Source organism: Eleginops maclovinus, chromosome 19 (genome assembly GCF_036324505.1).
Source record: "Eleginops maclovinus isolate JMC-PN-2008 ecotype Puerto Natales chromosome 19, JC_Emac_rtc_rv5, whole genome shotgun sequence".
NCBI classification, from domain to species: domain Eukaryota; kingdom Metazoa; phylum Chordata; class Actinopteri; order Perciformes; family Eleginopidae; genus Eleginops; species Eleginops maclovinus.
In genome coordinates, this window is record NC_086367.1 from 25,002,958 (window position 1) to 25,015,524 (window position 12,567).

At 51.2% G+C, this 12,567-nt stretch overlaps 1 protein-coding gene across 1 annotated transcript in view; it reads right to left on the bottom strand.

Moving 5' to 3' along the window:
• The window catches only part of syne1b (spectrin repeat containing, nuclear envelope 1b), a 90,601-nt gene that overhangs the window by 41,212 nt on the left and 36,822 nt on the right, over window positions 1-12,567 (bottom strand). Inside the window, 24 exon segments of the mRNA XM_063909560.1 lie at window positions 99-252; window positions 356-528; window positions 668-832; window positions 1,574-1,717; window positions 1,879-2,061; window positions 3,265-3,442; window positions 3,625-3,761; window positions 3,840-4,196; window positions 4,297-4,461; window positions 4,573-4,882; window positions 5,014-5,186; window positions 5,347-5,638; window positions 5,918-6,067; window positions 6,189-6,394; window positions 7,814-7,926; window positions 8,135-8,342; window positions 8,451-8,654; window positions 8,731-8,832; window positions 9,605-9,787; window positions 9,994-10,152; window positions 10,268-10,418; window positions 10,783-10,962; window positions 11,256-11,881; window positions 12,121-12,274. Coding sequence (XP_063765630.1) covers window positions 99-252; window positions 356-528; window positions 668-832; window positions 1,574-1,717; window positions 1,879-2,061; window positions 3,265-3,442; window positions 3,625-3,761; window positions 3,840-4,196; window positions 4,297-4,461; window positions 4,573-4,882; window positions 5,014-5,186; window positions 5,347-5,638; window positions 5,918-6,067; window positions 6,189-6,394; window positions 7,814-7,926; window positions 8,135-8,342; window positions 8,451-8,654; window positions 8,731-8,832; window positions 9,605-9,787; window positions 9,994-10,152; window positions 10,268-10,418; window positions 10,783-10,962; window positions 11,256-11,881; window positions 12,121-12,274 — 4,867 coding nt within the window.

Here is a 12,567-nt window from a genome sequence, read left to right on the forward strand (position 1 = left end):
TATATATATATATATATACACAGTATATATATATATATATATATCTGGGGTTAATGTGGATTCAGACCACGTCAGGAGGCACAGCAGGACTGCAGTACCTTTGCTTTGCTCAGGTTGGCCGTTTTGTCTCTCATCTCTGGACACAGTTTGTCTGCAGGGTCCAGACTCTCCTCCACCCGCTCCACCCAGCCCACAAACTGCTGCATGTCCTCCTGGTAGCTGGTCCACTGGGACAGGGAGCCCTCCAGCTGGCTGTGGGTCAGACAGGGAGGTGTGATCAGGCTGCAGGAACTATAACATGGACCAGACGCTGCAGGAAGATCAGGACAGAATGCAGACCAGGGGACCAACTCACCTCTTGCAGTGGATGGAGGCGGACAGCAGGTGGTCCCAGGACTCCTTCAGCTCCTGGAGGTTCTCCTGCAGGACGGGAACCCCCTCCGCTGAGGTGTTCCTCTGCACAGACTCCCCCCGAGTGATCAGCATTTTTAGCTGGATCTCCTTCTCCTGACGAGCGCTCAGCAGCGCCTGCACAGAGGACCACGCAGACACTCAAGACCTGCACTGGTGTGTGTGTGTGTGTGTGTGTGTGTGTGTGTGTGTGTGTGTGTGTGTGTGTGTGTGTGTGTGTGTGTGTGTGTGTGTGTGTGTGTGTGTGTGTGTGTACCTCCAGCTTGATCATCCGGCTGTCCAGCACCTGTTTGTCTGCAGTGGGGGTGCAGTAGGTGTGCAGCATGTGGCTGGTGTCAGAGACCCAGTCCTGCAGCTCCTTCAGACCCACAGAGAACAGCTGGTGCTCCGTGGAGATCCGCTCGATACGGGACGCCTTCTCCTGCGCACACACACACACACACACACACCTGACAATTACTCCTGTTCATACAGTTGTTGGCAATGAGTTTTTGGTATGATCTTGGAGATTTTAAAAGTATGCCAAGAAATCAGTGTCATTATGTGTCTGAATCTCCTGCAGCACTACCCCCAGAGAAGACCCCCCCACCCATGCAAAGCAGCTGCAGGTGCATGCTCAGCAGTACTGTACCTTGGTGAGGCTGGTGAGCGCCACGTACTGAGCAGAGAGCTGCGACACCCGGTGAATAAAACCCTTCCCCGCAGCGTGATCGTCCCACAGCCGCTGAGCCTTCTCTCTGAGCGCGCTGAGCTGCAGCTCGCAGGAGGACAAGGCCTCCAGGACACACTGGACAGCAGGGTTACAGCACACACAGGAAGGAGGAGGAGAGAAGGGGAGCAGACAGACAGCAGGTTACACAGAGCAGACAGACAGCCGGTTAAAGAGCAGTCACTAGAAATGGAGCAGGTAGACTCAGTTAGAGGACAGCAGACAGGTGGCAGCAGGTGAACAGGAAGCGCATGGATGTTAGGTTTAGCTGATGGCAGAGCTTTCTGAAAGATTAGTGAGGCTGAACTCTGAAACAGCTGGCTGGTGTTCCTGCAGATGAATCTGGCATCATTTTAAACTTTAGTCCTGAAATGTAATCTCCTGCAGAAACCCTGCACTGATGGTCTGCTGCACCTGATGGATGGAAGGGGGGGGGGGGGGGGGGGTTATTACCTGCAGTTTGTGCAGCTCCTGCTTCTTGGCGCTGAGGTCGTGCAGCCGGCTGCAGCTCTGATGCACCGACAGCTCAGTGGCTTTCAGGCTCTCCTGCAGAGGCTCCGCACTCGCCTCGAAGTCCCTCATCTGAGACAAAACCGTCTGGAACACAACCAGAGGGTGTGTGTTCAGGTGTGTGTGTTCAGGTTTGTCTTCAGGTGAGTGTTCAGGTGTGTGTTTGTGTGTGTGTGTGTGTGTGTGTGTGTGTGTGTGTGTGTGTGTGTGTGTGTGTGTGTGTGTGTGTGTGTGTGCAGGTGTGTTACCTGCAGGCTGGTCTCCCGGAGGTGCAGGCTGCTCATCAGGTTCTTCCAGTCCTCTCTGAATGAGCTCATCTTCCCGCGGACCGCCTCCCCCCTCTCCTTCTCGGTGGCGCTGCACAGGAGCTCCCCGCTGCGCTGCACGGCCCCCAGCTGCAGCTGCCCCGCATCCCGCTGACTCAGGAATTCCTGGAGGAGAAACACAGGAGGAGCAGGGAGAGGAACATGAGGAGGAACGCAGGAGGAGCAGGGAGAGGAGCATGAGGAGGAACACAGGAGGAGCAGGGAGACGAACATGAGGAGGAACACAGGAGGAGCAGGGAAAGGAACATGAGGAGGAACACAGGAGGAGCAGGGAGACGAACATGAGGAGGAACACAGGAGGAGCAGGGAGAGGAGCATGAGGAGGAACAAAGGAGGAGCAGGGAGACGAACATGAGGAGGAACACAGGAGGAGCAGGGAGAGGAACATAAGGAGGAACACAGGAGGAGAAGGGAGAGGAACATGAGGAGGAACACAGGAAGAGCAGGGAGAGGAACATGAGGAGGAACGCAGGAGGAGCAGGGAGAGGAGCATGAGGAGGAACACAGGAGGAGCAGGGAGACGAACATGAGGAGGAACACAGGAGGAGCAGGGAAAGAAACATGAGGAGGAACACAGGAGGAGCAGGGAGACGAACATGAGGAGGAACACAGGAGGAGCAGGGAGAGGAGCATGAGGAGGAACACAGGAGGAGCAGGGAGACGAACATGAGGAGGAACACAGGAGGAGCAGGGAGAGGAACATGAGGAGGAGCAGGGAGAGGAACATGAGGAGGAACACAGGAGGAGAAGGGAGAGGAACATGAGGAGGAACACAGGAGGAGCAGGGAGAGGAACATGAGGAAGAACACAGGAGGAGCAGGGAGAGGAACATGAGGAGGAACACAGGAGGAGCAGGGAGAGGAACATGAGGAGGAGCAGGGAGAGGAACATGAGGAGGAACACAGGAGGAGAAGGGAGAGGAACATGAGGAGGAACACAGGAGGAGCAGGGAGAGGAACATGAGGAAGAACACAGGAGGAGCAGGGAGAGGAACATGAGGAGGAACACAGGAGGAGCAGGGAGAGGAACATGAGGAGGAGCAGGGAGAGGAACATGAGGAGGAGCAGGGAGAGGAACACGAGGAGGAACACAGGAGGAGCAGGGAGAGGAACATGAGGAGGAGCAGGGAGAGGAACACAGGAGGAGCAGGGAGAGGAACACGAGGAGGAACACAGGAGGAGCAGGGAGAGGAACATGAGGAGGAACAGGGAGAGGAACATGAGGAGGAGCAGTGGTGATCAGCCTTTCCTCCTAGCAGTGAGTGAGTGAGTGAGTGAGTGAGTGAGTGAGTGTGTGTGTGAGTGTTACCTGGATCTTCTGCAGGCTGCCTGACGCCTCGCTGAGGCTCTGAGGGACATCAAAGCTCTTGGCCGTGTTGATCTTGGCGTTGACCAACCACAGCTGGAAGTCTCTGCAGGCCGAGCGGAAGCCCTGATCCAGGAGCTTCAGTTTGCTCTGACAGTCCCGGCCTGCATGCAGACTCACACTGCACACACACACACACACACACACACACACACACACACACACACACACACACACACACACACACACACACACACACACACACACACACACACACACACACACACACACACACACACAGTTTGAGTTTGAGTGATTGTGGTTCTGGTCCTGCAGTGTTCCTATCTGTAACCCCCCCCCCACCTGTTGTACTCCTTGATGAGAGCAGACACCCTCTCTGACTGCGTCCCTACGTCTCTGCTGAATCTGCACAGGTCGTTCAGCTGAGTCTTCAGACGCTCCGACGCCGGCTCCGCCCGCTGCAGCTCCTCCACGACCTCCTGCGACAGAGCAGCATTCATGAGTTCTGATTCTACAGAACCAGTCCTGAAGACATCATTACATTCTCTAACCCCCACCTTAGCGAGGATCCAGCCCTTCACCGCCTCCTCCCCCTTCGTAAGCCTCTCGGCCTGGCTGAGGCGCAGCCGGCAGTCTTTGAGCAGCCGGCTGAAGTCGTGCAGCTGCAGCTCCAGCTGTGCAGACAGGCTGCTGAACTCCTGCTCCGAGCTGCTGACCTGCGACAGCGCCGTCTCCAGGGAGGCGCGGGTCTGCAGGGCGCCACGCTCCCACTGTTCCCAGCCGGACAGCAGCCCCGCCTCCTCCCGCTCCAGAGCCTCGTACCCCCCCGCCCCTGTGTGGTCTCTGCACACCGCCCCGCAGCGCTGCACCCGGCTCAGCCGCTCCCTGCCGCGCTGCTTACTGTCCAGCAGCTCCTGCAGGGACAGAGACACGTCAGACCGTTAGACCGGGTAACCATTAGGCACCATATGGGGGGGCCCCAGCAGACCCCCACAGAGTCTATGTCTGTCTCACCTGGACCCTGCAGAGCTTCCTGTGCACACTGGCTGAGTCTCCGCTCAGCTCGCTCCAGCGCTGCAGCTCCTCCCGGGCCGACAGCAGCCAATCACTGAAGTCCCTGACGGCGTCCAGGTACTGCTGGTGCTGCGAGACCACGCCCTGCATCACCTGCACCTTCCCCTGAGAGAGAGAGACAGGTCAGCCCCAGAGAGAGAGACAGGTCACCCCCAGAGACACAGAGGAGGCAGGTCTGAGTCCAGGACCCCCCAGGACCCCCCCGTATGAACCCACCTTGACGACGGTGCAAAGGTCGCTGTACTGTGCACTGAGCTGGGCCTGGGCCTCCGGTCCAAACGTCTGGTCCCCCGTCTTCTCGTGCAGCTCCACGGCCTTCTCCATCAGGCGGGTGAGGGGGGGGGCGTGAGCCTCCACGTCGGCCTGCACCCCCCGCAGCCGCTCCAGCAGCGCCGTTTTCTCCTTCAGACCTGGCTGCTGAGGCAGGGCCCCCCCCACCTCCTGCTCCACTCCCTCCATCCACTGCTGCAGCTGCAGCCGCGCCTCCAGGAAGCTGCTCCACTGAGAGGCCGTCTGCTCCAGCCGGCTGGGGGGGGACACTGTTATATACTCTGTGTGTGTGTGTGTGTGTGTGTGTGTGTGTGTGTGTGTGTGTGTGTGTGTGTGTGTGTGTGTGTGTGTGTGTGTGTGTGTGTGTGTGTGTGTGTGTGTGTGTACCTGTGGCAGCTGATGGACAGCATCAGCATGCTGGTCCAGCTGTCCTTCAGGCTCTGCAGCTGGGTGCAGATCTTCTCCCCCTCCTCCCCCCGGTTGTGCTTGAGGACCTGCTCCCCCTTCCCCAGCGTCATGTTCAGCTTCACCTCCCCCTCCCCCTTCATCAGCAGGATGTCCTGTACCGCCAGAATAAAAGCATCATCAGAAATCTCCGTCTGCTCTCCTTGATTCTGTCTCCATCCCTGTCCTCAGTATAAAGCAGTTTCAAAAATGCATTTATATTTACTCGCCAATAAAACACATCTTTAAACTTTGAGGAGGGTCTCCCCCACTGACCTGTACGGCGGCCAGCCGGCCCTCCAGCGCATCCTTGCTGCCGGAGGTGCAGTGCAGGCTGTGGAGGCGCTCCGTGACCCCGCCCAGCCACAGCCGGGTGCTCTGCAGCGCCTCCTGGTACCCCGCCGTCTCCTGCAGGGACAGCTGGCAGCAGCGCAGCTTCTCCTTCGCCCTGCGGAGCAGCGCCTGCTGCTGCGACTGCAGCTGCGCAGACAGCCGGGTCTCACTGCCGTCCCCCCGCCCCCCCTCGTTCAGGGACTGCGCCTCCTGACACAGACGCTCAAAAGAGTCCCTGCAAGGGGGGAGACATGATTAGAAGATCTCCACATTTGTTTTAATTTCTTATATTGTAAAGTTTCTTTAAAACACCCTAAATGACATCAGTCATCACAGACACAAACTGTGAAGATCAATGTTTGTCAGATTTCCAGCTTTCTGACGCTCCTCGAACCGATCATTGGTGCCCCACACTCCGGTCAGGAAAATAACCAGATGTAAACTCTAAAGAGTCCGGGCCTCTTTAAACTACATCTGGAGCTAAGGATGAACACATGACCGTCCCTCTCCTCACCTCTCCTTGAGCACCTCCTGCTGGTACTCCTCCACCTGCTGCAGCGCTGCTTTCCCCGGGCCCCTCTGCGTGGCCTCCATCAGGTCGGAGCTCATCCTCTGCTCCATCAGCTCCAGCCACCAACGCAGCTTCTTCAGACGGGCCTCGAACCTGAGCACAGCGGGGGGGCAGGAAGCTCAATAGATAAAGAGATCAGAGGTCAGAGCCTCCTCTCTCACCCCCCCCCCTCTCAGGCAGGTGTATATGAATATATAACCCCCCCCCCCCTCACCCGTGCAGCAGCGAGTGGCTGTCCTCCAGGATCTGCTGGTTCTGCCGGCACGTTTCCACAAAGCCGTCCCAGTCCTGCTGCATGGAGGAGAGCTGCTGCTGCACCTGTCCCGCGCTGCACTTAGGGAGGTGCAGGAGCAGCTGCTCCCCCTCCTCACACACCGCCGTGAGGCGCTCCTCGCCCTCCTCCACGCGCTCCATGGCGCCCTGCAGAAATCACATGGAAATATAATAAAGCTACTTAAACCTCTCGGCATGGGGGGGTTTGCATTAGTCAGAGGAAATAGTACAAAAATCACAAATAAAATAACAAAACAAAAAGCAAGAAAATGAATCTAAATATAAAAATATATGATGAGTCTTTGATCCCCCAGTTTCTCTTTAATAACAATATAAGAAGAAGAAGAAGAAGAAGTGAAAAATAATAATAACAATAATAATAATAATAATTATAATAATAATAATAATAATAATAATAACAATAATAAAAATATATAATAATAATAATAATAACAATAATAATAATAATAATAATAATAATAATAACAACAATAATAATAATAACAATAATAAAAATAATAATAACAATAATAATAATAATAACAATAATAATAATAATAATAATAATATATAATAATAATAACAACAATAATAATAATAACAATAATAAAAATAATAATAACAATAATAATAATAATAATAATAATAATAATAATAATAATAATGATAATAATAATAATAATAATAATAATAATAATAATAACAATAATAATAACAACAATAATAATAACAATAATAAAAATAATAATAATAACAATAATAATAATAATAACAATAATAATAATAATAATAACAACAATAATAATAATAACAATAATAATAATAACAATAATAATAATAATAACAATAATAATAATAATAATAATATATAATAATAATAATAACAATAATAATAATAACAATAATAATAAAAATAATAATAACAATAATAATAACAATAATAATAATAATAATAATAATAATAATAATAATAATAATAATAACAATAATAAAATAATAATAACAATAATAATAACAATAATAATAATAATAATAATAATAATAATATAATAATAATAATAATAATAATAATAATAATAATAATAATAATAATAATAATAATAATAATAATAATAATAATAATAACAATAATAACAATAATAAAATAACAATAATAATAATAATAATAATAATAATATAATAATAATAATAATAATAATAATAATAATAATAATAATAATAACTAATAATAATAATAATAATAATAATAATAATAATAATGATAATAATAATAATGATAATAATAATAATAATAATAATAATGATAATAATAATAATAATAATAATAATAATAATAATAATAATAATAATAATAATAATAATAATAATAATAATAATAATAATAAAAATAATAATAATAATAATAATAATAATAATAACAATAATAATAATAATAATAACAATAATAATAATAATAATAATAATAATAATAATAATAATAATAATAATAATAATAATAATAATAATAATAATAATAATAATAATAATATTAAAAATATAATAAAGGTTATATTTCTGGAAGTGGACCTTGAGTTTCTGCAGCTTGCGCTCCACGATGGCAGTGTCTCCAGACCGGTCCGAGCACTCCTTCACGATCTCCCTCTGCTCCGAAAGCCAGCGGTGGAAATCCTGCACCAGGTCTGAGGAGAGACCAGGAAAACCAGGATTAATATTAAGACTCCTCCTGATGGAGCAGGAGCCATCAACACTCCTGCAGGAGGAGTGGCTCCTCCAGACACTGCTACTGTCACTTTAATAAAATAACCTGAAACTAAAAAGACTAAATTAAAAGTGTGATCCTCCTCTTCCTCCTCCTCCTCCTCCTCCTCCTCCTCCGCCTCTCCTCACCGGTGAAGCGTGTCTGCAGCCGGCCCTGCAGCCCCCCCAGGCTGCGGGCGCTCAGCTGGGTGACGCTCTCGTAGCTCTTGATGAGGTCGGTGAGCGCTGATCCCAGAGCAGCCAGCTCCTGGGAGGGGAACCTCCTGCAGAGGGAGTTCAGCGCCTCCCTGGTGGAGTCCAGGCTGCCCTGCTGGCTCTGCAGTTCCTTCTGCACCTCCTGCTCACACAGGGGGGTAAACACAGGTTCATACACTCTTTATTATCCAGCTAGAAAAGTGTTTAGCAGTGACAGTGCAGATCTCCTCCACTCTGAGGTCTGGCTCACCTTCACCCTGCAGATGTCCTCGGGGTCCGACCCGCTGGGGGGACATACCAGAGAGTCTTCGATGCTCTTCAGCCACAGGGACATCTGGGTAATGTAGTCCTGCAGCTGCTTCCTCTGGGACAGGAAGTCCTGCAGGTTAGCTGAGGCCTGGTCCTGCAGCTTCTGCACGCTGCTGAGCTTCTGACGCAGGTCTGTCTCCAGCACCTGGGGGGGGCATGGAGGGTCATGCATATCTGAAGTACAGTATATCACTTTAGATAAGTATATATAAATACAGTACCTGCAGTTTGGCAGGGGTCTCCTCAATCTGGCTGCACCTCCTCAGCTCGCACACTTTGCTCTGCAGAGTCTCCACCCTCTGCTCCTTCTCCCCCAGCTCCACCTGAGCAGGGAGGACATTAACAGAGACAGCTGTGAGACACTTTAGTGTGGGGGTGTCTTTAAAGCAATAACTTTTAAATAAATGTCTTCTAAAGACCCTCACACACTTCCTCCACATCTTTTCAAATGATAAATTCACAGCTCGTTTCCTCTGAAGAGAAAAGAGCAGTGATTCATCCAGAGAAGCTCCAGCAGATCTCTGGGGCTCTTTCAGAGTCAGAAACATCGGCAGGAAGACCCAACCATATGATATATAACATATAGCACTGAAGGACTACAACCTGCTGTTCTCTGGAGACTCTCTCAGGTTGAAGCACCCTTTCAAAATAAAAACGTGACACAGAGATCTTTAAAGAGGATGAAGTATATCTTGTAGCGATGTTTGTGAAGATGATGAAGAAGTCTCCGGAGACACCAGCTATATAATAAGGTTTATTACAACAGCATAGTATCAGACACCAACACGGGCGATGCGGGATTCCCAGAGCCAATTGAGGAAGTCCCCCGAACATTCTTTGTGTATGCCATTTAAAGAGGAAAAAAGAGTGTGCACCTAAAGTGTGTGTCTTCCCATGAGGTAAGCAATACCCCTGTGTGCCCCACTAAGGTGACCTAGGTCAGTTCCTAAGTGAACCCTAACGTATTCCAGATGTTGTTTTTCACTCTTCTTCCACCCAACATTCCTCTGGCCTCAGAGAGCATCTACCTTAGTATATCTCAGATTTAATACACCACAAGGATTTACTGTACACTATTCCCCCCCCCCTTGTTACCTTCAGCGCAGCGAGGCGCTCCTCCACCCCCCGGCTGTGGTTCAGGTTGTTCAGACTCTCGTTGAGCTCCATCACCGTTCCATTGGTCCAGCCCTCCACCTCCTCCCCGATCTTCCTCACCTCCTCCCACAGAGAGAGACTCTGGTTCAGCTGGAGGAGGTTATAGTCCAGCTTCTCTGACACCTGGGGGGGGGACAGGTTTAAATCACTACCATTAAACTCTGTCTGTGTCTGACACTGGGATGTATCATGCAGAGCTACGGCAACATATTAAAGCACCACGTTTAATCAGAGATAATAAATTCAATAAGTAAAATAAATAATACAAAACGAGGAGCAGTAATAACTCATGGTGATCCTAAATAAAGAAGGAATCCTCTGCTCCTCACATCCAGCCAGTGGTCCACCAGCGCCTCCATGTCCTTCTTCATGCTCTCTGCGTTACACTCAGGGATCTTCTTCAGCTCCATCACCAGCTGCTTCCCTCGGCTGGAGAACTGTTCCACCTCATGCTGCCGGCTGCACATCTCCACCTTCAGAGCCTCGTGCTGCACAGAGAACATCCAGCATCAGGAGATCAAACATCAACAGAACATCTGGACTCATGCACAGAGACAGGACTCTTCTCCTTCTGTTTCTGCAGAGAAGAGGCCCCCCCCTGACCTTGGTGAGCGCTCTGCGGGTCTCCTCGTGGTTTCTGAGGACGGAGCGGATGTCCATCAGAGTCTCGCTGCTTTCAGAGACAGTGCAGAGAGATGTCTTCAGAGCCTGGTACTCCTTCATCAGCTCCACCAGCTCAGCACACTGCTCCTGTCTGCACAGGAGAGAACAGGTAAGGCTGCATGACTGCTCTGCTGCTCTGCTGCTCTGCAGCTCTGCAGCTCTGCTGCTCTGCTGCTCTGCTGCTCTGCTGCTCTGCAGCTCTGCAGCTCTGCTGCTCTGCTGCTCTGCTCTGCTGCTCTGCTGCTTTGCTGCTATGCTGCTATGCTGCTCTGCTGCTATGCTGCTCTGCTGCCCCCTGTGACTGAACGGAGCATTACAACAACACAGCGATCATCCTGACAGATAAAGGGTGATAGATCAGTCTCCTCTCAGGGCTCCTCTGCAGTCTGACCAGCTTCAGCACCTCTTAACTTTACCCCTTTAACTACCACAGCATGTCCTGCCCCCCCCACTACCTCTCAGTGATGAACCTCCTGGTCTCCTCCCAAGTGTTCTGCAGGAGGCTGATCTCCCTCAGCACCTCCCCTCCCATTTCCTGGTCTCTGAGGGCCAGCTGACCCCCCCGGTCCTGCAGCCACTGATGCTCGTGGAGGTGAGACTGCAGCTCGTCCTCCAGCTGAGAGAAGAAGCGCAGCCTGAGAACAGGGGGGGTGGGGGGACGGACGTTAAAAACACCTCTAGACTTACTGTGTGTAATTATTTGTGTGTGTGTGTGTGTGTGTGTGTGTGTGTGTGTGTGTGTGTGTGTGTGTGTGTGTGTGTGTGTGTGTGTGTGTGTATGTGTGTGTGTGTGTGTGTGTGTGTGTGTGTGTGTGTGTGTGTGTGTGTGTGTGTATGTATGTGTGTGTGTGTGTGTGTGTGTGTGTGTGTGTGTGTGTGTGTGTGTGTGTGTGTGTGTGTGTGTGTGTGTGTGTGTGTGTGTGTGTACCTGCTCTGGAGGCTGTGCAGGCTGGGCTCCCTGCAGCTGCTCTGCTCCGCCTGCTCCTCCAGCTCCTCAACAGCCTGCAGCAGCTGCTCCTTGCGCTGCCTGAAGGAGCTCCACAGGGAGCCCAGGGCCTCCGCCTCACTCTGCTTGGCCCCCAGGAGGCTCCTCACAGAGTCCAGCTCAGAGTTCAGGACGTCGGTCAGCACACGGCAGGACAGCCGTGCCCCCCCCTCGGCCCCCAGGTGCAGGTGGCTCTTGCATAGGATGCTGTCCAGGTTCAGGGCCAGGGTCTCCAGCTGCAGGATCTCTGGGCCAATGGAGGCCAGCTCCTGCTGCAGCTCCTCCACCCGGCCCCGGTCCCAGCTCCCGGCCCCCTCCACGGTCTGCTTCAGGCCCCGCAGGACCCCCCCTGCCTCGCCGTGGCTCTGCAGGAAGCTCTGCAGGCGCTGCAGGCTCTCCGTCTGCAGCTCAGAGACCTGCAGGGCCTCCAGAAGGGGCTGCAGAGCCCCCTCTGTTCGGCTGCGCAGGAGCTGCGCCTCCCCACCCTCACACCGTAGACACAGCTGCTCCAGCTGCTGCTGCAGGCGCTGCATTACCCCCCGCTGCTGCTGCAGCGCAGCATGGCTCTCCTGTGGGAGGGGGAGGAGGAGGAGGAGGAGGAGGAGGTTAGTTTACTGAGAGTCCTGCAGGGGTGCTGCGTGCACACAGGAGGCAGGAAGACGCTCACCATTTAAAATGTATAAACTGCCATGTGTGTGTTTGTCTGTGTGTGTGTGTGTGTGTGTGTGTGTGTGTGTGTGTGTGTGTGTGTGTGTGTGTGTGTGTGTGTGTGTGTGTGTGTGTGTGTGTGTGTGTGTGTGTGTCTCACCTTGCAGTGTGTGTGGGCGGGCTGCAGGTCTCTGGGGTGGATGGGGGGGGCAGAGTGCAGGATGGACAGCAGTGTCTCGCTCCTGGAGGAGAAGCTGAGCAGATCCTGGTCGAACTGATCCAGCAGAGAGAGGTGAGCCTGGAGAGACGACTCTCTGAGGGGGGGACAGAGGACAGGTGAGACAGAGGATAGGTGAGACAGAGGACAGGTGAGACAGAGGACAGGCGAGACAGAGGACAGGCGAGAAGAGGACAGGCGAGAAGAGGACAGGTGAGAAGAGGACAGGTGAGACAGAGGACAGGTGAGACAGAGGACAGGAGAGAAGAGGACAGGCGAGACAGAGGACAGGTGAGACAGAGGACAGGCGACACAGAGGGCAGGTGAGACAGAGGACAGGTGAGACAGAGGATAGGTGAGACAGAGGACATGTGAGACAGAGGATAGGTG